A 27,570-nucleotide genomic window follows, 5' to 3' on the forward strand; every position below is an offset into this window, starting at 1 on the left:
ATTACCATAGGTTAAATTGATATAGATTTTATATACAGGAGAAGTGAAACAAATCAAAGTTATTGAGAGAATTGTGAAGAAAATGGCTATTATGAAATCGATTTTGGTTGGATTGGTTTTTCTACTATCAATTGCAAGAGTTAATGCATCTTGTTTTTCAACAATTTATAGTTTTGGTGATTCACTCACAGATACAGGAAATGCTATCATTTCGAATCCTTTGGTTTATCATCAATTCAACACCCGTCCATATGGAGAGACATATTTTGGAGAACCAACAGGTCGTTGTTCTGATGGACGTCTTGTAATTGATTTTTTAGGTGAGTAGAATTGATAGTATATTTTTATCATTTATAATGATTGATTTTCATCTTTATTTCTAATATTTATATTTATTGAAAGTGATATTTACATTTTTATTAATTTAATGACAATTGAATCTATTTTTTGTGTGTGATTTTATAGCTACTTCATTGGGTCTGCCTTTCGTCCCACCTTTTCTTAAGGTGGGAAGGATGCCATTCTCCTCAAGGTTGTCTGGAGTAAATTTTGCAGTAGCAGGTTGTACTGCATTAGAATCTTTTTTCTTACATAGGAGAGGTGTTATCAGTGCAACACCTATATCTTTAAGTTCTCAAATAAATTGGTTCAGACACTTGAAAGCAATCTCTTGCAGACAAGATTCCGGTATTATATTACTTTTATTTATTTATTTGATTTGAGTTCAATATTTGTTTTATGTATTAAATTTATTTATTCTTTTTAAAAAGTTATAATTGATATTTGTTTAATCTATTTTATCTTGCAGAATGTCAAGATCATTTTTCAAAAGCTCTCTACTTTTTTGGTGAGATAGGAGCCAATGACTACATTGATGCTACTCTACTTTTAAGACCAATGCAAGAAATACAAAGCTTTACTAATCCCATCATTGCTAGGATTCAAGCATCATTAGAGGTAATTGTTCATACACTTTATTGTGAAATTAACTATAATTTTTCATAAGCTTAACTATAATCTATTATAAAGACAAATTATAATTGTAATTTGGAACAAAATAATTTTAAGAGAACATTGTTCAATACTATTAATTTATTAAATTTAATTTATACATAATATAACTTCTTCCCTTTTGAAATAATTATTTTTACATTTAAATAACATGCATATGTAGAAAGAAACAAAGAAAAAGAAGTTTGTAATGCAAATAGAGATAATTGACAAAAGTGTAAATAGAATGTAAGATTTTATTTTTCAAAATATCCATGCATCAATTTTTTTAATTATAATCCTAATACTTAAAATTGATCAAAATTAGAATTTAGATTAATTATTTATCATTATTTTAAAATGGTATGCAATTAAATAGATTAAAAAGGACCCTTTTTAAGATTTATATTGTAAAAAATATATATTATATATTATAAAATTATAAAATATAACTATTTTATTTGTTAATTATAGCATATATTAACAAGAATTATTTTAGCTTTATTGGATTTCTTAGGGCTAATTTTTGTGTGATTTGCATTGATATGATCTCATAATTAGTTTACATTGTTGTTTATTGAAGGATATGTGGACATAATTTTCTCATTCTCCTCCTTACTTATATAAGGTTTCCAAAATTGTGGCCCTTCAACAGTAAAACAAGAGCTATGATACAAGAGCAGGAGTCCCACCTATTGTTAAAAAAAATGAGTTAATGAAAAAAAATTGAATAACACGTCATACTTGTAAATAAAACTTAATAATAATATCACAATCTATACAATAAGTTCTTTAAAACTTTGAATAAAATATTTTAAAAATATGATTTATATATATAGAATAATCTTAATACTTATATTTTGGGGAGTTTTTTTTTTAAAGATAGAATTTATATGAAATATATTTGTTGAAATATAATATTAATCTTTATCTAAAAGGAAAAAAACACTAGCAAAAATATAAAATTAAAATAAGATAACTCAAGAACATTACAAACATAATAATATCATAAATTATATTAATTTTTAAAAGAAAAAAAGAAAAAAATCACTATCAAAAATACCACCGGCCAATTAGAAAAAAGAAAAAGCTTTTAAAAAAATAAAAATAAAAATAATATAACTCAAAAACATTATAAATATAATTTAAAAATGAGGTGAAAACATAAGTCTCACGCGGTCCTAATAAAAATGACTTAGTTTGAAAAAGGATAAGGTAAGGCATGGTAGATTTTTTCGGTTTTACAACTTTTATTTGGAAGGAAACCCAATCGTCCCCGGTCAGGGCAGGTTAAAAAATATGGTGGCAAGGCGTTAACTGCGAGTAAATAGTGGAGGCTTTTACAAATTGTAATAACGAGGTGAATTTGTCAGCTAAAGTAGTGAATTGCTACTGCACTTCGCCTGCAACGATTTGTTTTGTGCAGTGAGAAGGGACGAATATCCTCTGCATGTTGAAATATCATGTCACACTATATTTGTGCCTTAATACAATCCGAGGGTTTTCTAAGGGTTCAAGACTATCAGAATACAAAATAAAGTCTCTGTAAAATTTAAGCTCTGTTGACCGAAAATGTTGAAATCAACGACGACGATGACGCGTTAGTAACCCTTGTAGGAGGTGCTGTAATGTGTGACAATGCAACCGACTAGGCTACCAGAGCTGATTCATTTGGCTGGCACAATGAACCTTGAATTTCGTTGCGGTCAATGAAATTCATATGCAAATTATGTCGTTGCCCAAAAATAGGGGTTTCTAGCAAGAATTTGTACAAATTTTATTAACAGGGGAATGCTAATAGTTTTTTCCAATAGAATAAAAGAATTCTTGAGAAATCTGTTAACAAAACTGCATACATAAAATATATAATTGAAGATAACCTTACAATTGTAGAGGTCGTAGGTTGCAGGTTGCTTCGTGAATTTGTGAACCCAATAATGAATGATGGAAGTGTTAAATAGATATACAAAAAGTGGAGAATAAGGAGCAGCATGGAAGACAACACAGCTGTAAAAGGAATGGGCAGCAGAGAAGTATTTCCGTTACCCTCTAAAATGCCAATTAAAAACTGAGTAAAAATATTGGGACAGGGGAGCTTATGAAAAAATCATGTATATTGGGACAGGGGGCATCTGAAAAAAGCGTGTATAAGACCCCAAAGTTATTATTTTGCAATCATTGCCAGGGTATTTGCCTCTTTGCAAGTCCTAATAATATAAAAAAATATACTCTAAAAGAATTCCAAAATTATAAAATACAAAATATTAAAACTATAAATAACAATAAATAATAAACAAATAAAAATATCCATGTTTAATAATTTAAATGAAGAGTTCATGCAATTTAATACCTAATTAAATAGAAAAATGCTAATTAAACAGAAAAATGGAAACATGCAAATGCATTTTCCTTGTGAAAAAAGTGAACCAGCAAACTATAGTTATCAAATACACAGGGTCTTTGAATGGGGGTGCAAGATTATGAACAGCAAAGCAACCGTTAGCCTATTTTGAAGGAATATTAATGCATTTCTGCATTTAGTTTTTTTCTTATTTGTTATACAAAACTGTGCATTCCTAGGAGCTTCACCTAAACAAGAGCTACAGGGAAGTGCGGGCAAGGCAGGTTGATTTAATAGGAATAATGTATGAGGTTGGGAAGGACAACATTATCAATCACGGAAAACATTTACATACAAAGCAGATTTCAAAATAAAGAGAAGTTAATGCAGTGTGGGGAGCCAGACAACATTTACATACAAAGCAGATTTCAAAATAAAGAGAAGTTAATGCAGTGTGGGGTGCCTGACTAGGAGCAGCCCAGACTCAAGTATCGCCTGAGGGGTTTTTGGAAGAACAGGTTTCACTTCAAATTACTGTTACCACACTTGTGGCACTTCGGAGGCTTTTTTAGAAGAACAATTTACTCATCTAGTTTTAACTTCAGGTGGCACAGAGACTAATAAATCAGTTGTAGAAGATCAGGGAAGTATTGAAAAAACAATGAATTATCTAGGATTTGAATACATTGTTATTTTTCAGTGGTATACTGTTCTGCGCTCCAGGTCAGTAAAAAAAGGAGTAGGTAAGTTATAGAGCATCCAGGAGGAAATGGAAGATCAGTGTATGCTCGATTCTGTTAAAGGCATGCAGCTTAGTTCAAGAGCACCTTGGCCTTGGAGGGATTGAAAGAACATTAGACACTCTATGCTACAGAGCACCCTAAAGAAAGTAGAAGTACAATCTACACTTCGGGCTTTATAGGCACTGGCATCTTAGATTTGCTCTCCTTGGGCTAAAGGAAATAGCAGCTTAGTTGTATAGGGAAACATAGGAAGAAATGAAAGAATAATCTATACTCCATGCTGTAGAGCACCTACTGGAATTAGAAGCACCAGTATCTTGGAGGAAGAGGAATCTACACTCCAGGAAGCCAAAAAATGAGTAAAGCAGTTGTTGATCATCCTAGAGGAATTGGAAGGGCCATAAAAGGAACAATAGCTTAATGGAAGAGCATCCTGGTGAAAAATGTCATTTCCTAGGTTTTGGCCCTAGCCGGTAAACTGAAATCAATGTTACCTTTTTCTTTGAACTTGTACATTTTATCTAAATAGTTTCAGGGGCTACTTGTCTCAAACTAAATTTCTTGTTGTCACTGCTGAAATTTGGTTCCAACTGCATGATTAGAGTCATGTACCCATTCATGTTATTCCTACCCTTTAATGTGCTTGATTTTATATAAATATTGAAGAGGTCATTGTCTGAAGAATTATTTTAGCTTTATTGGATATCTTAGGGTAAACCTAATTTTTGTGCATTTTGCAGTAATATGATCTCATATTTAGTTTAATTGTTGCTTGTTGAATGATATGTAGACATAATTTTCTCCTGCTGATTAAATCAGTGTATCATGTTAATTGCTTGGAAATTTATTTTTCCATTTGTCACAGTTTGATCAAACTACAGTATAATTGAAGGAGCCACACCTCTGTTGCTGCCGACATTAACACGACATCTAATTTCCCTGGTCCTGCAACTCATATCTGCACATTGAAAACTAGTTCTCATAGTACAGAACAAATGTACCTTTACTTAGAATAAAAGAAATTGCATGCAGTCTCATAGCTATCTGATATCTCAGTATACAGTAAGGAAAGGATGTAGAGAAAATATGTTTGCAAAGGAACATGCAGCTTGGAATATTAAAACTCAAAAACCAGCACCCAATTTTCAGCCAACTGTTTCTGTGAGAAAGGTTTCCAAAATTTCTAAAAATTCAGCCAAATTTCAGCCAAAGCTACTTCCTTGGTTTCTTTGTAGAATTTTTTATAGCTCCTTGATAAAAGTGACAAGCTGGACATTTAGATGTCTCTTTTACATTCCATGGTTTTGAGCAGTGTTAGAAGTTATACCCAAAGTATGGAAGAAGAAAAAGACCAACAAGAGTATCACAAATGCTTTTTATCGTGCTTAGAGGAGCAGAAAATATATAGATAAGCTATGTAATCTCTGATTAAGCCCCAACGAAATTTTAGTCTCTGCCATTCTGAAAACAGAGCACCCTCTATTTTTTAAGAGAGCATTCTTACGATTCCTTTTTTATTTTTATGATTGATTTATTAGTTGTTGTTATTGTCTGTCTTTTTCCTTTGCTGTTATAAAGGGATGTTAGTCACAGATTTCACATTTTAGTTGGTTAAAGGAAGGAGTAGATAGAACTGAAACTAAGCAATGTAAGCTTCTATTCAGACCTAACCTAATTTAGTTTGAAAGAGTACAGGCCTTTGTCAGTACTTTGTTTACTACAACCCTTTCTGCCCTTTGAAACAGTCACTTCCTTATTTACATCCCATTTCTTTCTTATTGCATTAATCCTTCCTTGATTCACAGAAAGCCAGCATGTTATATCATACATAATGATTGTCTACTGGTACCCATTTCAAGATCTCTTCTTGGTCACTAAGCCGCTACCTCTATGCTGAGAAGACAGGATGATGTGTTTTCACCCTATATGACAACTGACCTGTCACAGAAGATACACATGGCCAAGAGATACGACACACCAGTAGACACAAAATCCTAGTGGGTCCAACTGAGGAATAAAATATTGGTTACAACCATAACCCCTACCATGAGAAAGCAACTCTTTTGACTCAAACTAAAACTACAATGAAGTTCGTAACCCTACCCTAGACATTTGGGTGTGAAATTAAATGAGTAGTGCCTTTGTTGCAAATCATCTACCATCAAGTGGATTAAGGGTGGAGGAACAAAACCGGAACATGTTTTTACTTCCACTTTAGCTTTTATGGGTATGAAATTCAAAAATAAGGGCATTCCTTACATAATCATCTACCATCTAAAGCGTCATCCACAGTATAAAAAACAGTTTTATAAAGTCAGAAACTCCTGTTAAACAGCACCAGTCTTCTAGCATTGATTCTTCTGTATTTAATTTTGTTTGTATTTTTAAGTGTTAGGCCTCTTATGACAAGTAAATCGTCCTTTTACATACTATTATGTAGCTAATGTTTAAGAATAAGCATTCAACTAGTCAGGTTGAGTACGATCTGTTCATGGCATCTATGATTACCTTAATGCAATTCAGATCAATGAAAGTTCAAAGATGTACACTGTACTACGAAGTGACAAATTTGCCCTTCTAGAACTTCCAGTAATACCGTAGTGATACTACGCACAAAAACAATCAAGGTTTCTATGCCTTAGCTTGGAGATGTCAAACACAAAGCTTTCATGATTCTTGTTAAGAACTGCAAATTGGTTCAGACTGAACCTGCTTGGATAAGTTTCTGTTGGATTGAGGGATGCTTGAACAAAATCCATTAATTAATGTTCCAAGGGCATAAATCTTACTATCAGCCACATGGCTATATAATTGGATATAACAGCCGAAGCAGATCCTACATACCTGAAGCTTGTTTGGTTACTGTTCAAGTGGGACTGTTCAGTTTACAGTTTTCTCTTGCTTCATGTCCAATTGGATTATGAAAAATTAATTGTCATTTTTATTTTCTTTTTTTGTGCTTTTGAGGGTTGCTACTGTGTATGTTCATTAGATGGCTGCTATGTAGCTGTAGTAGTTATGGCTATTGTTTGCTCATAGCCATGTTTATCCCTAGTTTGCTTTTATATATATATATATATATATATATATAATAACAATTTTACAACATAAATCCATTTAGTCATTGCTGCAGCAGCCCAAACCTGATATCAAGTTGCCCTTCCATCAGAGAATTTCCCAAGAAGTAGTGCCCTTAATTAAAACCACAGCTTCAAATAGTCTCTACCAGATTATCCCATCCATATCACAAGGAACTCGTTTATGCAAAATGATTAACACGAGGATGTCGTATCACAAAGACAAATGGGACTTATATTTCAGGGATTTGTTTTGTCAGACTGTGGAAAGATTATTTTACTAGCACATAAAATAGGATCATAAAAAGGAATCATTAGCATGTAGCAGAATTGAATAGTCAATATTTATTCTAGTTTATACACTTGTGTATGCACATATCGGCTATGTATATTAAGTTGAAGCTGAGAAATACCTGTAGATTAATCCTAGTTTGAGCTAAGCATGTCTTTAAATTGGAACTCCAAATCTACTCACCTGAGACTAGTTCCTGCAATCATTTTGCATTTGATATACATGCATGGCACAAAGAGAAAATGAGAATATCATGAAAAACAAAGTAAGACCTGATAAAGCGGCATATTTATTTCAAAAGACTGAAAATCTCATCATAATGTAAGAAATGAATCAGAATGCTGAAGAAAATCTTACATGTTCATAATTTTGGTTGAAAACATCTACCCTTCTATAAAAATACTGAAGACAATCTTGAAATCTATAGGGGGTGTGGGTTGCTTCCCAATCCCCAGCCCATAAAGCTGCAGAACTATCACAAAAAACTAATACTACTAATTGTGTCAATCTAATGCAAGCAATTTAAAAAAACAAGGAAAACAGTTTTCCAATCCTACATGATCTCTATGGGTTACCTTGCAGTCTGCAATCCCCAAAACAAAAGGAAAATGCAATAAAATGAAAAATGTTAAAAATTGCAAAACAGAATGTTGCAATATAATAGAGACTATAAATAACTATCAAAGTTGGAATATGAGCCATAATATTTCTTGCTCGGTTGTTACGAAGTAACTTTGACTAGCTCTTCAACTCCTCAAGGATAAATGTTATCGCTCATATTCTCAAATTTCTTGATCCCTTGAATCTCCTCCATCATTGGAAATTTTCCTCATTGCCTGACTTGAATTGGCAAGCTTGAATCCTCTAATCCTCATCTTCAAACTTGAACTTTTGTTTGAAATTGTAGATTTGATTGAACTTGATTACATTTGTAAAGTTGAATTGGATTATACTTTATCCATAGCTTCAAAATTTCTCAGTGATGTCTTTATGTGGTCAAACTTACTTTGAGTCCTCAAGGTTGAATTCCTCATCATCATCTTGCTATCATTTCCATCTATTCAAGTCTTTTCACCTTGCAAGACAAAGAAAAGCAAGGAATTAAGTTTTGTGGGATAAGTGACAACTTGCAAGAAATGAAAGAAAATAATATTTCATGACAAGAAACTGCATCAACGTCCAATAAGAATGGATCTAATCATGGAGTATTTCTGACTTTGAAGCCACATTTCTCCATTTCTTGTAAGTCCACCCTTGGTAAAATAATCATGTTTGTAATTTGGGATGACATGCTTCAAAAGAATCTAGTTTCTAAAGGATCTTGGCAATATGTTAAACCTTGATTTTCATTATTTCTCACAATCCTTCTTTCAGTTTTGACCTACTACAAGAGAATTATCGAACTTTCTCAGGTTTGCAGCCTTGGCACTCTCTTAATTGGACCTGTCATCCCTTTATGGGACAGTTTGCTGCCTCTAAAAGTGACTTCGCTGCTGGAGACGAGAGATAATTTGTAATTGGTGGAAAAGACACAAATACCCCTCTGCTGATATCAAATTGCTGACAGCCTGTCTTTTTGGATAATAAAATTTAATTGTTTGATTGCTTTTGAGGGCTCTACAGGCCGATATGTCAAAGGAGATCAAATTGTTTTAAATGTTTTGTCTTTCCCATAGTAAAATTGCTATCTAGAAGACTAGCCAATTTTGAGGGAGAAAATTTGAATTTTAAATTTGGGCTGCCCATTTGGTGGGGGAAGATGTTGGGTGCAAATTCCTTAGTCACAGGATTTTCCGCCAAGGCTTAACTAAGCTTTTCGGATTTCTTCCTCAATTTGAATTGTGCGCCTCCTTTCAAAGTCATATTGCACTTCAAACCCTCATAGCTGATCCATTTGGTGTGGTCAAGACCCCATTTAAGTCCGCAGGAATTTCAATTCTAGAGGAATTTTAAGGGCGGAAATCCTCTAATCAAAGGATTTTTGCCATCTTTTGGCTCTCGTCTTTGACACTTAAACGGAAAAACTACTCAATTAGCCTCTCTCAATTGCCATTTTGTCTCATTTCTTTCCTGCAGCCCATTTGATTTTTCATTTGAAACCAATTTGGTCATTATGAAGAGCGCGAAAATTTTCATGTAAGAGGATTCCAGAGACAGAATTCCTCTAGCAATCTAAACTTGCCTCATAGTTACTACTCAGCTCAGGACTTCATTGATTTGAATGTTACTCTTCATCCACCTCTTCATGATCTTCAAATCACAAAATAAAGAATCAAGGCAAGCTGGAGATTCCTCTGATAGAAGAAATTCCATGGTGGAAATCCTCTAATCAAATGAATTCTTCCAGCATTATTGGCGCTCAAAATCCCTCCATTTACCTCCTCAACATCTGCTTCCTAAACTTGTCATTTCAACACTTTGAACTCCAATCTCATCCCCTCACACTAAGGGATTTTAGTCTCTCCCCCCCCCAAAAAAAAAAAATTTGATCTGTAATGGGCCGAACCCTAGATTACTTATTAATTATTATTTGTTGTAATTAATTATTATTATGCGTTTAATTGGAGTAGATTTGAACACCACATAACAGTCTCACAAACTACCCTTGTGTTGTAGGCTCTTTCCTATTAATCTTCCCCAATACTAAGGCCTTGTGGAGGTGGGATTTTTTATAAGGATTACCCAAGAGCAAAATTTTTCTAATCAGAGGATTTCGGCCACCTTATGACATGCTTGCTCTTGGTTGAACTTCTCCATTTCCCTCAAATTTTCAACAATATTCTCCATCCACTCTTCCTCAATGCGATCAAGTTGTGCATCAAGATCACTTCCCTTCATAAAGGCAGAAACTGTAAAGTTTAAGGAGTGACTATGGTTTGCAGAGTCCTCTAATCAGAAGATTCCGTGATGTTACTTTATATGCTTCAAAACCTTCAAACTTCCTCACTTAAAACTTTGACTTCAAACCCAAACTCCCTAATTCCACTTTGCCTCTAACTAGACACTAAAACCACCAAGCCTAGTGCTGAAACGAAAAGAGGGGTCCCCATTCCAATGAGGCAATGGTGTGGAAACTACATAAGACTCACCAATAAGCTTTGAGCAACTCATAGAGCTCATACATTGAAGGCCTTTGCTTAGGCCCAGATAATACACATGGACATGTGACCCTCGAGAATTGTAGAAGCACATAATCATGCCCATCGCCCACTAGAGATTTGTGAACAGATTCCCTAACATGCCCATCGTTTGAAAGATGAGTAATCCAATCCACCAGGTTACCCTTAAAGATTTTGTCTCTAGTTACTACATCTATACATTTTTGCAATTGAAATTAGGAAGAGTCAATGAACAACTTAGGGTTTGAACATAATAACAATTACGTCTGGAGAGATGGGAGCAACAACCGTATGAAACAAAAGAAGGGTTGCCAAGTGGAGAATACACAGGACACTATAGTATCACCATGTCATCCACCAAACAAAGCTACCAACTAGGTATGCAAGATGACAAAATTCTGCTAGAAAGGAGGGTTTAATAATTATTAAAACTGACGGTTCCCTTTTCTTGTCTGCTACACACTGCTAACCCTACAACTTACTGACAATTACATTATTTCCTGTGTGTTCTCTTGTGTTGAGGTCTGTGAATACCTCTGCCCACCATCTGCAGCAGCAATAGGTCGCAAAATATTTTACATAAAAGTTTTGTTTAAAACAATTGCAACTTCTTAACATCACATAAAAGAAAATAGATATATGCATTAGTTTGTTGCAATTTGATTGGGTGAAGGAACAAAGTTTAATAACTGTTTAAACACAATGCCTCTGCTATAGTTCCTCAACAGGATTAAAGTATCTTCTAACCCCATGGGTATTAACAAGTCAAGGTAACTGTATTATTCTTAGAAATATTTTAGTGTACCTGATCTCTTCAATAGTAAGCAACATGTCATTAAAAATATATGCCCTTGGGGGTTCCCTGCATAAAGATACTGTCTTTAGGCCCAACAATATATCCACATGAACACCCCTGTGCCATAGAATAGTAGGGGAGCCACTCCTGGGGCTGGGTCTGCACCATCAGTCACTGCCCTTCGGTTGAGTGTAGGTATAGCCAAAGTTGCCGGAGAAACGCCATAGAATAGTAAGTGTTAAAAAGAAATATAAAAAATCAAAAATAAATATATCTAATATAATCAATATAAGTTAATCATTTTTGTGTAGTGTAAAAATATTTCTATTAAAACAATTTTGTAGAACTCATAGCTTTAAATTGATTTGCATTATTTCATGTTTAGTTGTTTTACATTTTAAAATCAACATTTATAGATTAAATATTAATTAATAACAAATGAAGTTGGATAAGGATAACCTAGCTGGAGTTCCCACAAATATACAAGACACTGAAAACTCATAATAACCCAAGAATGAATGCCACTTGTAGCGAATGAGGAAGAAGAGGAGTGTGATTCTTTAGAGAAGAATTATCAGTTGAAATGGAAACAAGAGGTCTACAAATATAACCAAAAGTTGGAACCTCCCGCTAGCTCTAAATTATATGTTAGCAATCTACTTTCTAGTTGTGATCGCATTGAATTAGCTGGATTAATAAATGAGTGTGAGTGTAGAAATTATAGATCTAATTTATAATTAGAGTACTAAGAGAAATTGAGGATTCACTTTTGTTACAATAAGTAGTCTTAAGGATGTTAACGTAGTCATTGAAAATCTCAATGGAACTTTGGAATAGCTCTACAATATTATAGTCTAAAATGCTCAGGTAGACAAGTACAGAAAATGCGGTGGATAGTCAGGTGAATTGTTTATCAAATACCCCAAAGGGATGTAATCTCATGAAATACCATGAGCATGAGCATGTCAAATTTTCCATGCCCTTAACAAAACATATTATGATTGTAGGGTTTGCACAAAGTTTATTTGTTGGAAAGTCTCTAGAAGCTTCCAAGCAATGTAAATCATATGTGCAAGGCCAAGTTTCATAATCTAGCAGTGTCCTAACTCCTAACCTATGCAAAAATAGAGGCCAAATATCAAGTCATTTGTCTCATCAAAATCAATAGTAATCATCCTCACTTTTCTCATTGAAGGAAGTATGATAAAGGAATCCCAATAAGATAAAATTGATTCTAAGAAAAATAAATTGTCTTGACGTTCCATTCCTTGTTGAACAAATGAAACCACAACATAATAATTTTTAGAAGCTTGGTTAGAATTTGTCGACATGGATAGTCCAAGATCTTTATAGTGTTGCTCGAGTTAATTGTCTTCATCTTATAACATAACAACACAATTTCACTATCCTTGAAGCTATTAAAGTGGAGAAATCAGACATTGTTCTTACTGATGCTCAATGTCAAGGTTTTGTAATTGCAGAAATATGCATATGAGTCTATGACATCTCAAAGTATTTTAAAAGATGCAAAAGTAGAATGTTCTCATGAACAATGATGATTGCAGGATATGCTTTATATGGCTGTCCCAGTGAGGCCATGAAGCTAATATAAGAAATGAAATGCTTTAGGATTAGTCTAGAACATTTTACTTAAGTTTGTGTTTTGTTTTCCTGTACAATGCAGGTCTGCTTCAAGACGGTTACATAATATTTAAAGTTAAGCATTATGGTTACATGTTTGACCTTCTTGACTGAGCTAGTGTTGATGTCAGTTTTGTACCACTGCATAACATATAGCGATTGAATACTTGACATGGAATGTCGAACACTCAATCCCTCTCTTGAAAAGTTAATACTCATGAAGACATGAGAAAATCTCCAATGTTCCTTACACTTGTGGATACTAACTCAATTATATCGATGTGATTTTCTAGTAATCATGTAGGCAGCCTTACATTATTCATTCAAGGATGACTTGGATTTTGGAATGATGGTGATGGTGATGGGTTTGTAAAATATATGAGTGCCAGATAATGTTGATGGTGAGGATGATGGAGGGTGTGTTCAGATGACTTATGTCTTCCTAACTTTCTTAGAATGAAATCCAACTACTCAACTACTTGCTATTTTACTCTTACTCCTATGAATGGGAAGATTAGCAAATGGATGGGGATTGAATCTGATGAAAGCTAACCAGCGGCTCTACCTCTATAGATGCAATGATTCAAGGGAAAAGACTAGTTTACCATGCAAGGCTTCCTAACCAACTGCTAGGATGATAGTGGCCTAGTTTATAGATCCCTATCAAACATCCAGTAATATCACCATGCAATTATCCATCTACTCTTACTCTTACTCTTACTTAGCAACTTTCTCAAAATAAAATCTACTTTAACAGCTTCAAAGGAAATCTAATTCTAACTATTGGAAGTAGAAACCATGCAATAATACCAAGTGTTCTTAATCACCATGCAAGTCACAACAATGATAAAGAAGCAATTTTGGTATTATCTTAGCAACAATTTTCTTCAACCCTTTACAAATGAGAGCAAATGGCCTTATATAGAGGTCCAAAATTACAACCAACGGTAGAGATAAAGAGGCAAAACCAACGATCTAGATTGGATCTTAGAAACCCTAATTAGGGTTGCCACCCCATCGGTCGATGAGAAGACCCCACCTCATCAATAGACCAACGAAAAAAAAGGAAAAGTGGCAACCAATGAGAAGGCACCAAAATGGTAGCCAATCAAAATTAGACACCTATCCTACCCAAGAAAAGGAGAATTTTCCACTTGGGCTTACATCAAATGATCTTCTAATATAGTTCTACCCCTTTCTTTCATCTTTTTAGCCCAAAGTGATGAACTTGGCTAGCTTGTCGTTGAATTCCTTCATGGGAGGGCAAGATGTATGTTTCATCTTAAGCTCAGCTGAATTCATCATGTTGCTCACTGCTTGCAGTGTTTTCTCATGATCCTTCTCATATTCCTTAACGTATCCGATAAAGGCATTGAGGGAGGCAAGGGTGCCCAAATGTCTTTTTCTTGATGGCAACCTTCCCCAACTCATCCAATCTTGATCCACATTTTGTCTTACTGACGTTCTCCTCTTTGATATCCTCAAAATCACGCGCAGCCCCAACATCACTCATCATGGTTGAAATGGAAGTGTCAACACCTAGCCCATGCCGTGTGATCTCGTTCTGTACCTCTTCAAGTATTCCCAATCTAATAGTCAAGGTAACAAACCAAGACTCCCTCGTACTCAATTCTCCTTCCTCTCAACTTGGCTCTTTCCAAATATATCTCTGGTAGCTCAATGAATGCCTGTAGCCTAGGAATCTCAATGAATGCCTGTAGCCTAAGAATGGCTAAGTCCTTGACTGGAAGGAAATCCTTCCATTCACCTTCAAATATTCTGAATTTGTCTCTAATAGCCACTAATGACCTGAATGTCGAGACAAAGGAAGGCAAAAAAATTCGCCCATCTTGGATTGTATCATGGATCCAATCTCTGACTTCACACAGCTGAGCCAATATCTCTTCTATGTTGCACCAGCTATCTTGAGGAAGGGCTTCCTGGTGCAATTGTTGGATAGGCTGACAATCTCTCCAATACTTGTTCTCAGCTTCCAACCTCACAATCTTTTCGTTTTCCTTTCTCAACCTTTCTCTGATTGAAACCATGCCTTCCTGGATCTCCTCACATTCCAGGTCATCTGTGATCCTTCCCAAGTTATGTTTAACTATCTCATATTCCTAAGCTACAATCTCATCCAATGCCTTGTTAACCATTGGTATAGCAATCTTAACTTTTCGATGACCATCATTGTCACTCCTGATTACCTTTGCCACCATTTTTGCAATTTGTTTCTGATTCTCGTTATCAACCTTTTCCATTAATCCTTGGATATCTTCAACTATTCAGGCAGTCACTACCTCGCCTCTTGGCATAAGCATTTTCCTTAACCATAGTGGTGCAGTGCATCTCCCCAAATCTAGATTTGGTTCGATTAGCAAAGCATCGCCTACAACCTTGGGCGCTTGGCTCATTTCCTCAATGTCAATTGGCCTATCCTCTTCTTCACTAGTGACTGCCATGTCATCTACATGTTGATTCTCTGAGAGAGGAGAGTACTCGGTGCTGTCACTGTAGCCACTTGATTCTGAATCAGAGCTCACCTCTACTGCAGCCCTTTGTCCACTTGTATTATCCTCTTGGCTTCTATCCTCAATTATGCTCTCCCTTGATGGTGTTGCATTTTTTTCTTTGCTAGAGGTTCTTGATGTTCTTTACTTTTCTCAACCTCCAAACCTCTCTTTTTTCTCTTAACTGTTCTTTGTTGCTGGCTACTACCTTCACCTTTCTGTCGAACTAATTCTGTTGGACTTCTTTTGGTTTCATCTTCTCATAAGTAAGGTGTACCCTTTGACTTTTTAATTTCTTTAACTTCCCATTGTACCACGACTCGGTGTGCAGATCAATTGTCCTTGTAACTACTTCTAGGCAAGGATCCTGGTGATCATCTCAATCCACTGGATTCAATTCTGTTCCATCCACTGTATCATAATCTTCTCTTAGCACATTTTCATCATCTTCTAGTTGATCGAGAATATCAAGGCCTCTCCATCTAATTGCCCTCATCATGTTCACTAACAATCTTGAGAAAGCTAGCTTTCTCACATGAAAGTCATCCTAGGCATTGGGCCAAAAATCTTCTATAGTGGGAACATATTTAAATGTATTTCCATGAGATGCCTTGATAAGACCATTAGGATCAAATCATTGCCTTGCTCTATGCCATGCCAGATGATACCATTCTAATTCTTTCTCCACAGCTGCAAAGGCAATGGGATTGGGGCAACTATCATTGCCAATTCCAAATGATAAGGTAATCCCTGTCTCACTTTTAAGTTTCATCATTTTGTCATAATGCTCCAGTTGCCTAGCCAATTCCATCAAAACTACCTTGTCGGGTGGGTACTTTGCAAGTCTCTTGGGACATACTGTACTTCCTGCCACTCTAATATAAGTGAATTGCAGAAATTGGATGAACCAACTCCCATACCTCTTAATTTTTACTTCTGCTTCTGATGAGAGCCTCTTAGCAAGTGTCCCTTGTCATATCCTTACCATTTTCATGGCAAAGGCATCACAAAACATCTTATAATCTTTGATGTTGTGCAAATGACGCTGTGAATAGCACTCATGCACCAAACACTGTTTCAGCCCATTGCCAACTACCCCTAAGGCCTTAAGTCTAGGATTTTCATATAATCTTGCAATCAGATAGAAAAGATAGGACCCCATGTAGAATTGCTTCTGATTTTGTACGGTCCTAAGTTGCAATTCTAAATTTTTGCTTATAATCCTAGCTTAATCAAATTTTCTTTTTCTATTTTCAATTTCATCAATAAAATAATACATCCAGTTTTTGAATTGCATACCTTGAGCTAAGCCCATGATCCGGCTAAGATGCACAATGAGATCGCCATACTCTAATTTGAAATCTGACACGGTGAACCTTGATGATCTAGTAACTCCCTTCTTGCCTTTGTGTAGCCAATTTTGCTTTAGGTGAATGAAGAAAGCCTCCTAATTATCCTGAAATGACTTGGCCGCCTGATCCATCATTACCACTGTCATGCCTTTGTACTGGAGGATATTAAATGCTTCTTCGACCACTTGTCTACCAATGATGGCCAACACTCTCTTCCCTTCATCAAAAATGGACTTAGTAACAATATCAAACTGGGATGCACACTCCATTACCAACTTTGGACAAGGCAAGATAGGAGGGAAGGCTACCGCGTGTACAATTCCGCTTTTGCAGATTTTCTTTGCCATGGGGGATTGTCCTTGCTTCAATATGTCCTTTAATTGGATTATGTTCACTGTATTGATATTGATCTCACTTATTCGCCTCACTATCGAGAAAAAGGTGGTTTTAGGCATCATGTCTTCCTTGTCTTTTTTGGTATTCGTTCCTTTTGGGTTCTTGCTTGCACTAACATCTACCATCCTAAACACTTATTTTTGCCCCTTCGTTCTAAATGATATAGATTACACTTATCAATCTCCAACCTTCTTTCTATAGATGCAATCTATCTTATTTTTGCCTCGCCAAGTCCTATCTCTACACTTATCAATCTCCAACCTTCAACGTAGGGATGGGACTATCACTTATTTTTACCTCTTTGTTACCTTAGGATTGACTACACTTATATCTCCCAACTTCAATTTAAGGGTGGTCTAGCTTATTTCTGCCTCGCCAAGTGGCCTATCATGAAATCTACACTTATCTCTCCAAACTTCAACCTATCAATGGGATGATGAAGTGGTGGATGATGAATGCAAGAAGAACATAAGGGAAACGAACCAAGTAAGAACAAGGAATAGAATCCGCCTTTAAACCAATCTTCACCTCTAAAAGTGAGTAGAATTTTACCTTAATTTTGTCTTTACTAATAAACAGTCTTTTTGAATTCAGATCAGATCTCGAAAATTTCAGGCCTCCTTGTAAATAATGATGCCCTAGCAAAAATCAAAACTTTGACCTCCTTGAAATTGCCCACATTTGCCAAAAATAAACCCTTGGATCATGTATCTCCTTTACCAAATAAAATCGCCCAAATCTAGGGCAGAAATTCACAGCCTTTGGAAAGAAAATCAGACTTCAAAAAAATCGCCCAAGTTAGAGAAAAATCAAATCTGCTCCAAAATTGCCTAGGGTAGAAATTTGCTCAAGATGGAAGGAAAAAAAAATGACACCAAGCAAGGAAAAATCTGCCCAAGAAAATCGCCCAACTCTGCAAGCTGCCCTTCTAGAGAAAAATTGCTTAACACATGAGGAAGATGGAATGAGGAGATAGAGAGAGGGGAGCCCCTCTTATACCAAAATTTCCTTGTCCCTCCAAGCTGGCCGACTTGCCCTGGAGGAAAGAAAAATTAAATCAGTCCTTTATTAATGGCCCATATCTAAATGCCATGCTAAAATTACTTAGCTCAAAGTGAAATTAGCCCATTTAATTGCCAGGTGTGATCAAAAATTGCAAAATAAAACAAAGAAAGCCTAGGAGATGCCAAAATTTTCATTTAACAACATTTTGGCATATAAAATATCATTAAAATCGAATTTAACAAGCTAAAATCGATTTTCAATTTTAATTTACCAAATTCTTTTGAACATTTAAAAATCTCGTAAGCAATATTTCAACCAATTTAATGAGATTTTGCAATTTAATCCACTTTCAATTTTGTAATGCAATTTTAATTTTTAACCAAAATAAATCATTTCTCTGGCATTCAAAATTGATTTTCCAATTTTAATTTCACTATCAAAATTTTCTCTTTTCACCAAAAAATTCAAGATTTTCCGAAATAACTAAATCTCACAAATTCATTTTGAAAATGTTCAAGCTTAGACAATTATTTCAAATTTTCAAAAATCCGTCTATGTCCAAAAATTTGCAGATTTTTCCTGCCGAATACTGTTCTCTAACCATCGAAAAATGTTGTTTTTTGAAATTTGTTTAGCCTAAGGATAAAATTACATGTTCTAGAAAATCAAGTTTCGCACCCGGTGAAAAAATAAATCCAACCACATCCCTCCTGGCCCGAAGGCGTCCAAGGTGTAAAAATTTCAAATTGAAAACCTTTGGACAACTTCAAAAAATTTGCTAAGGCAACCGAAAAAATTCCAAAAATCTGCGAAAATTGCCAAGGCTTGCCCCAAAAAGGGGGTCCCCAAAAATTTTGGGGCAATGGTGTGAAAACCTCACAACAGCTAGGCATCGAGAAAGCATAAAATTTTATAAGAAAACTGTCATTGCTACCTGTAAAATATAGAACAATATGGAGCTAGGAGAACAAGTGGAAAAAATATCTTTGAGTTGGATCCTATAAACCCCCCACCTTATATTCTACTCTCAAACATCTATTCTATAGAATTGGAAGGTGGGTTGACCTTGAAGAGGTTTGAAAAATGATGAATTACATAAGCATAAACATGATGCTTGGATTAAGCTAGATTGATGTTTGTTTTTACATGCTTGATTAGAGAGTGAATATACCATAAAAGCCTCAAAGTGTTGAAGATGGTAGCTGCGATAGAGATCTTTATCTCTTGAAATATGAACGTTATTACCGTTATTGTTATGTTCAACTGAAAAGGACACTTATGTTTAAATTGTAATATTAAATGTAATGACGTGTCATTTGACGTGCATTTAAGCATGGAAACTCAAAGAGTTGTTATTATATTTGTAATAAAGAGTCTTGTTTTGAGAATATGGAAAGACCTTTGGTTGGAATGTGAAGAGTCTCTCTTTAAGTTATTTATATCGCATTAAGCGATAGGTATTGTACACTTGAATTTTATTCTCAATAAAATGATCTTTTGTTATGTAGCTGGGTCTTTCCCTTCAGTCTCGAAGGATTTTCCTAGGATATTTCTAGTGTTTGTTGTTTCTGTTTTGGGCTCTTTTCTTGTTGTTGTTGATCATCACTGATTTATGGGCTTATGTTTTAACATGGTATCAGAGCTTGGTTGATAACATCAATAAGGATATTATATGATTTTTTGCATGTGAGATCTTTCTTGTTAGTGGATCTATTTTTAAAGAAGATCATGTTTTTGCCTTCTCTCATGATGATTCTAGAAACAGACAATACTAGTTATCCATCTAAGTGAATTTTGATGGGTTTGTGGCATAAGATTGGCTCATCTAGACAACTTCTCATGCTCTATTATTCCTAGTCTTGATAATATCGTGGCATCTCTCCTTCAACTAGTGGAGTCATGTGTCTCAAAGTAGAGGTTTCTTTATTTTCCAACGACAATCATCCCATTAAAAGGATTCACGGAAACTTGGATGCTGTCATTCTTTCTATGTTCTTTGCATATGGTAATGTGGTAGCGGCGATTGGTTTTAAATTATGACTTGGCATCCATTATTCACCATTTCTTTTCTTCTCGAGCTTCCTTTATTATTTATGCTCATATATTTATTATATACATCAGTTTCGCATCCGAAGGAACATTTCTTTCATCATTGTTGAGTTGTGCAAATATGAGTAACAATTCATATTTGTTATTTGCCAGTAATTTATTGAAGAGTATGTCGGTAACATCTTCACAGAAAGTTTTTTTTTATAGAATGAGTTTACACAAAAAATTATATGTATCTTTTTGAAAGTCGAGGTTGAGTCAGAAGGCCACTCTACTCCAACGATGCTTATCAAGCTTGTGTCGGCATCATTTCTCTTGTTTGGAATTTTATAACGTGGCTCATTGTCTATCTATTGAGGATTGTCATGGTCTCTTTTGCTTGATAGTGGCATATTTATAGTCATTTTTTTGTTACTTCATAACAGCTTCTCCTTCATAACTGACGCCCCTTTATTTTTTTTTCGTGTTAAGACTCTTGGAGGTCTTCGAGTGATCTTTCTCCATGTTTGATTGGGAGTTGTATGGCGTCTCCACAGAAGGGAAATTGGATCATATTCTTGCATGGTCACTGCGTGTCCCTTTAGTTTGGAGTTTCTTTTGGTTCTTTTAGAATGTTTCGTGCATTTGAACCTGAATATAGCCAAGGTGTCATGCTGATAGAAATTATATGGCATGCTCTTCTTTTGATCGTGCTATGCGTGTATGGTCTTTCATTTATTGCTCTCAAGTTTTACCAGCTGAGAAGCATATTGAAAATACTTAAGAGTGGCAATTACTATATATATTCTTTTCCTAGAATTCTTTCCTCTTCATCCATCAGGGCTATTCAAAGAATTAAGTTATTCAATTCTGATATAGAGGATAATTTCACATGTGATAGAGAATCTGGAGAGTTTAAAGGTTCTAGGTGGAATTGGCATCGAACTTGCTAGAGGTATGGCAAAGATCGTCAAAAAATATTTTGGCTATATAGGAACCCGAGAGGTCATTGCTGCCATTGATTGGTATTCTGGCAACGTATTTACCTTTGTCATTCCTCTTTTTATTTATTTTATTTTGACGGGCAAGTAATTTGGTGTGAGCTTTTGGAAGATGAAATGATTCATTCCCTCTTTGGCTTTGTGTTGTTCATCAGAATTCCTCTATGGAGTATAGAGCACTTAGTTTATTTTGTTGTAAGATATTAATTTTGTGTTTGGATTAATACATTTTGGTTTGTATAATCTGTCATATTGTATGAGATTCATTATGTTCTGTTGAATAAACAATATTGCTCTGTATATTCCGGATATGTTTTCTTATCATAACAGTAAAGGAAAGGAAAAGCATCTACAACATTACCATGGTGGAATGATAGAATTGCATGAGGTTGCAAAGATAAGTATTGCATGGAATTGAAGAGATAAGTATTCTTATAATGCTATGAGATTTACATTAGCTGTAGAGGCATTATTCTGAATCTCTTTGTGTATGTATGAAATTAGACCACAAAGAGATAAGTATTTATGATTATATTGCTTGAAAGAGATTGTTTTTAGCATTGATAGTCGATTTTAATAATCTCTTGGTTGTACGATGCAACAAGATAAGGATTATAGTTCCAGAGGGAGATGTTGAGCTTTAGAGGGAGATTTTAGCTTTAGAGGGAGGCTTCATAATTAAGAGGGAGTGCTTAAGAAATCCCCTTCATTCTCATTCATGATTGTGACGCTTGTAGTATCCGTAAAATTTGAGACTTAAATGGAACCAAGTCTTGCTTTTATTTTGCCTATTTCTATTCTTGTGTGAATAAATGAAATTGTAAGATCAGCTATGATAATTCTTTCACTATGTGATAGTGAACATCATGTTGAGAGAGACCATGATGTCATCACATTGAGAGATTCTGTGATGGGAGTTGGATGTCATGTTGAGAGATTCCATGACAGTTCACGTTGAGAGAGTCAGTGAATAAAGACTTAGTTGTGAGTCTTGCAAACCTTTTCATGTTGAGTGATTTCATGAACATGATTAATTGTTATAGGTTTTCATGTTGAGTGATTCCATGAATGAGTAATGTGTTATAGGTTTTCATGTTGAGTGATTCCATGAATATGAGTAATTGTTACAAGGTTTCATGTTGAGTGATTCCATGAATGTGATTGATTGTTACAGGTTTTCATGAATCTTATAGGATATATGGGATGAGATTTTATCATTAACATTTTGGTTGCAGTCCTGTGTGATTGTTCACCTAAAGATCTCTCTGTGGCTAAGAGGGAGTGTTGAAGATGGTAGCTACGATAGAGATCTTTATCTCTAGAAATATAAACGTTATTACCATTATTGTTATGTTCGGCTGAAAAGAATACTTATGTTTAAATTTTAATATTAAATATAATGACATGTGTCATTCGACATGCATTGAGGCATGAAAACTCAAAGAGTTGTTATTATATTTGTAATAAAGAGTCTTGTTTTGGGAATATGGAGAGACCTTCGGCTGGAATGTGAAGAGTCTGTACTTAAGTTATTTATATCGCATTAAGTGATAGGCATTGTACACTTGAATTTTATTCTCAATAAAATGATCTTTTGTTGTGTGGCTGGGTTTTTCCCTTCAATCTCTAAGGGTTTTCCCCAGATATTTCTGGTGTTCTTTGTTTTTGTTTTGGGCTCTTTTCTTGTTGCTGTTGATCATCACTGATTTATGGGCTTAAGTTTTAACACAAAGGGCATTGTCAACAGTGGCAGTAGAATGGTTATTGTTAGAAGAGGCGACAATTTAGCTTTGTAGACACCAACATACATTTGATGAATCAATGGTCATTAGAATTCGAGAATTTGAGAGGGCTTTTACAGGAGAAATTATAAGTTGTGTTTTGGTTGTGCTGAAAAGAGAGAATCCACAGTCCGGGCAAGGTGTGAGAAAGTTTGAAACAAACATTGAGCTCTTGATTTTTCTCACCTTGTTGAACCCATAGAAAGTCGAAGAATTGAATGTAAAAATATTAATATACAATAATATCGATAATAAAACTTCATAAATAAATAAAAAATGAATATAAACAATAAAACAACCATATAACAATAGCTTATTAGTTTATTTTTCAGTTTATTTAAAGGCACCATGCTCAGAATATAGATTTATTTTACTTTTTGTTTTATGCGCTTTAAATATAGCTGCAGGATAGTCACGTAGAAGATACTTTAAAGGATTACTGATATGCAGCATCTCTTCTCATATATTAACATAAAAAAAATAAAAATAAGAATCAACAGGATAGACAGGAAAAGAGTGATTAGGAGGAGGAACAAATCCAAATCATTACTTAATGACACCTATTATGGAGCTTTATATTCCTGTGAAGCTGCAAAATTATTGCAAGCATTCAGAGATGAATCCGCATCATGCATTTTTGTCTCAGATGTACAACCAAGATTGTAAACTAATTCCAATTTACTCTGTAAATGTTGTGGAATACATACATAGAAGTAATATGACATTTTCATTCTGTATAATTTCCATAGACTGGGTTATCTAGCAGTTGAACATAATACTTACTACAAAGCTTCTTGCCATTACAAAATAGTTTTAGACTTGCTAGGAGTTAAAAACACTTTCCACCAAGCAACTTTGTACTCTACTGTTCAATATTCTAAGCGCCAGATTAGTTAAGAATCCAACATAGCGCCTACCAGGCTACCACTAAGCTTTTTGCTGTTCAAACTGTGAATTCTTCCTCATAATAACTAAATTGTCTGATTCTTGTTAGGAACCAATCTTAGCACCTTCCATTCAGCTGCTTCTTTTTTTTAAAGTGGTCAAATGGAACTTGCCAGGAAGTCAACTTTTGCCCCTAACCTGTAAGTTTCAAGTCATTCAAAGTATTGATTTTTCTTCTTAACAAAAAAATGATTTCAGATTTCTAAGTTTCGACCTTTATCTATTTTTTGTTCTCCCCATTTCTTTACCCCTCTCTCTTCCTTTCACTACCCTTATCTCTCCTATTGACAGCATGTAAAATATTAATGTATTCAAAAAATAGATCAATTTTTTTCCTAATTGACCTTTCACACCTCTTCTGTGTATCTATTGTACAGCAAGATGTGATTGCTAATTTAATTTAATTTGAGATTTTTATATGTTAATAATAGAGTTTAGAATATAATATGTACAATTTTGTCTTATGTGATATTACTAATCAAATTCTTTTATTAAACTTGCAGGTTCTTATACAACAAGGAGCTAGAAATATTCTTGTTCAAGGTATTCCACCTTTAGGATGTTCTCCAGCAATCCTAACATTACGCCAATTCGACTCTGAAGACTTTGATGAAAATGGGTGCCTGATATCATACAATCAGATTTCTCAAAAACAAAATTCATTATTGCAACAAACAATTCAACAATTAAACAACCAATATTCAGGAGTCAAGCTTGTATATGCAGACTACTACAACATTGCTTTAAATATTCTCACGAATGCAACCCAAAATGGTAATATGTCATGATTTCTTTCAGTTAACTAAAACATTGCTTGAAATATTCTCACAAATGCTACCAAAATGGTAATGCGTCATGATTTCTTTCACTTTATAAAAAGATACAACATGATATTCATTGATTTCACCAGGCTTTTATATGGTTATACAAATTAATATGAAACTCATGAATTTAAAATGTTTTTAATATAGGTTTTGAAGAAACTTTTGAAACTTGTTGCGGAAGTGGGGGAGGACAATACAATTTTAGCCCTCTCATGATGTGTGGTACCAATCGTCAAGTGAGAGCCTGCCCATATCCATCAAGATTTATCAATTGGGATGGAATACATCTCACTGAAGCCGCTTATAAAATCAGTGCTGATTCTATTTCAAGTTTAGTTCAAGAAATGTGCTCATGAGAAATAGAAAGATTAGAATAGAATACATAATCAGATTATACTTTAGGCATGATATCATTTTGAAATCAATTGACAATTTTGTAAGACTACTAAATATTTTTTTCTGGTCAAATTGGTTTTAATACCACTATATGCATTGAAATATTAATTTAATTAAATATTTTTATATTAGATCTGGATGGAATTAATATATTCTCACTTTTATTAGGAGCACTGCAATTTTGATTACAGGTTCAATTCTTTCTTTTACAACAAGATGCATGATTTTATTGGAATTTTTTCTTTGGTTACATGATTTTAGATTTATGGAATGAACATGTTTGTCTATTTTTATATGTTCTTTTTATTGAATGGAATTTATATGTGCCTTTGTTAAATGTGCACTTAATTTTTGTATTTACAACCAAATCCATGTTTTTATAGATTTATGGCTAGGTTGCATGGGTGCACGTACCCACACCCTTGGGATGCGTACCCACATACCCAAGTACTGGGTACATGTACCCCAAGTATCGGGTACTCAGTGGAGAGCATCATAGCTAACAACCTTGATTAAGATTTCTGAATTGGTTTCTGTTTTTTGTTTGCATATCAGATTATTGTTTATTAAGCTGAATTCAATACGGTATTATAGACTGATTAACAGTAAAGTTTATCACTGTTCAAGTCAGAAGTTTATGATCTTCTTGTTTGTGTTAATAAGTATGCCTTCTCTGTTATGCATCTAAACATTTATCATATATTATCATTGCAAACATATTTTTAAACTGAAACTGAAAACAATACATTATATTTGCAAACTTTATCACTTGTTCTGAAAAACATTGTCATGACTCATATTTTTAGATTTTCTATAAATATTAATTTATATATATATATATTTTAAAGTTTAATGTGCTGTACCCCCAAGTCGTACCCGTACCCGTACCAGTACCCAAGTACACCCGTCCCCTTGCAACCTTGATTTATGGAACTAACATAATTATACTTATATAGATTTATAAAATTAATATATTTATGTTTCATAAACATTAATGTAATATTAAATGTAAGTTTGAATTTTGCTTTTATAACAAAATGCATTAAAATCATGATATGTATTTATTAGCTTGTGCTGTTGCATATAGTTTATGAATGCTTTTACAAAACCAAATGTATAATTTTATTGATTTCATTGAATTATAAATGATTATGACATTTTATAATATAAGAGTTTGGTTTTTACTTCTATTAGTGGATGCGTGATCGTATATGCTTTTATTAGCTTGTGCCATTGCGTGTATTCAGCATATATATGTTTTTATTAAATCAAATAAATGATTTTATTAAATTAAAAATGATTTAGATGTTTTGTAATTTGAATATGTAAATAATATTTATAGCGAACAGGTTTCTTCCTGGTTATGTTGGACAATTTTTTATCTTTTAAAACTTGTTAGGCTATTTGTTAGTGTAGTTGTCACTTTGAACATTGTTCATGATTGGTATTTTGTGGCTCCGTATTTGTATCGAAGGTGGCTGCAGGTGGCTGCAGTGGTACACTACAAATACAGTGAAACAAAACAAGAATACTAAATTGACCAAATTTGCACTCTTGCAAAAACAAAGTTTGCAAAGTGCTTTATGGACCCCAAAGCAGCAATCTAAATTTCTCCTAGCTTCATTGCAAAACTCCAGGTGACAATTATGGAACAAACCTAGCCAAATACTCCAGTGTTACCCTTAGTTTCTGGGATGGGGATGGCAGGGGATGTGGGGACGAGTTTCTGGGACAGGAATTTTTTTGGCCAAGGTTGGGGATGACAAGGTGCGATGACCCTTACTAAGATAACTCTGAATTGCAAGATGCTTACTTCAATTTCTTACTATTGCACTATATCTTTCCAGCTGGAAGTACTTAATGGTGAATATGATGAATATTACTTGTATGATGTGCTGCAAGTAAGATATACTATTGTATCTAATTAAACAATATGTATATATGAGAGCTACTTCCTTCTTTTGATGACTACCAGATAAATGTATGTGTATATATGCTATTATACACACACACACACACCCCTTATGAAGAATGCAAAAATGATCTGCTCCAACAAGATGTTTTCTGATTGTTCTGATAATATGGTCTGATGTTGATCTGAAATGGTTAGGAGATAAACTTTCCAGTCGATTATATAACCCCCATCTCATGCAATTCACTGCCTGAAAGATATAAGGTTGATCTGATGGACTGTGATGACCTTTCTCCACATGGTGCTGGGTGTAGCAAAGTGTTGGTTTGGATGATTCATGGTATTCCTAATATGCTTGGCATTAATACTCTTGCTGTCTATTGTTGTACTTGCTTCTAGTCGTACTTTATTCTTATTTGCT

The 27,570-nt window shown here is 34.4% G+C and overlaps 3 protein-coding genes across 5 annotated transcripts in view; 1 reads left to right on the forward strand and 2 right to left on the reverse strand.

Annotated features, from left to right (window-relative positions):
- Window position 1: 1 nt before the first annotated feature.
- LOC149562431 (GDSL esterase/lipase At5g45910-like) lies at window positions 2–27,548 on the forward strand. Its single transcript, XM_089827971.1, has 10 exons — window positions 2–320; window positions 466–687; window positions 809–957; window positions 24,521–24,791; window positions 24,989–25,187; window positions 25,793–25,885; window positions 26,637–26,733; window positions 26,945–27,004; window positions 27,085–27,138; window positions 27,348–27,548. Exons 1-10 carry the CDS (start codon window positions 83–85, stop codon window positions 27,546–27,548), a joined length of 1,584 nt encoding a protein of 527 aa, XP_089684097.1. The 5' UTR covers window positions 2–82.
- Window positions 4,973–27,570, reverse strand: part of LOC149562432 (uncharacterized) — a 138,713-nt gene continuing 116,115 nt past the window's right edge. The window contains exons 8-9 of one of the 3 annotated variants that reach the window (XR_016363941.1): window positions 7,565–7,639; window positions 4,973–5,032 (exon numbers count right to left, since the gene is read on the reverse strand). The gene's annotated coding sequence lies outside the window, so the exon portion shown is untranslated. Of the gene's footprint in view, window positions 5,033–7,564; window positions 7,640–24,404; window positions 24,641–25,003; window positions 25,086–27,570 lie in introns of those variants that run through there. The other 2 variants (XR_016363943.1, XR_016363942.1) reach the window with 2 other exon arrangements.
- Window positions 7,773–27,570, reverse strand: part of LOC149562433 (putative UDP-N-acetylglucosamine--peptide N-acetylglucosaminyltransferase SEC) — an 84,006-nt gene continuing 64,208 nt past the window's right edge. Inside the window, exon 7 of the mRNA XM_089825938.1 lies at window positions 7,773–8,518. The gene's annotated coding sequence lies outside the window, so the exon portion shown is untranslated. The remainder of the gene's footprint in view (window positions 8,519–27,570) is intronic.

This window comes from Cupressus sempervirens, chromosome 4 (assembly GCF_028749045.1).
Source record: "Cupressus sempervirens isolate cs-2001-9-10 chromosome 4, ASM2874904v1, whole genome shotgun sequence".
NCBI lineage: Eukaryota > Viridiplantae > Streptophyta > Pinopsida > Cupressales > Cupressaceae > Cupressus > Cupressus sempervirens.

Coding starts and splice junctions, on each gene's coding strand:
- LOC149562431 (XM_089827971.1), top strand. CDS start 83: ATGGCTATTATGAAATCGATTTTGGTTGGATTGGTTTTTCTACTATCA. Junction 321..465: donor TCTTGTAATTGATTTTTTAG/GTGAGTAGAATT, acceptor GTGATTTTATAG/CTACTTCATTGGGTCTGCCT. Junction 25,188..25,792: donor TCAAGTTTAGTTCAAGAAAT/GTGCTCATGAGA, acceptor TTTGCATATCAG/ATTATTGTTTATTAAGCTGA.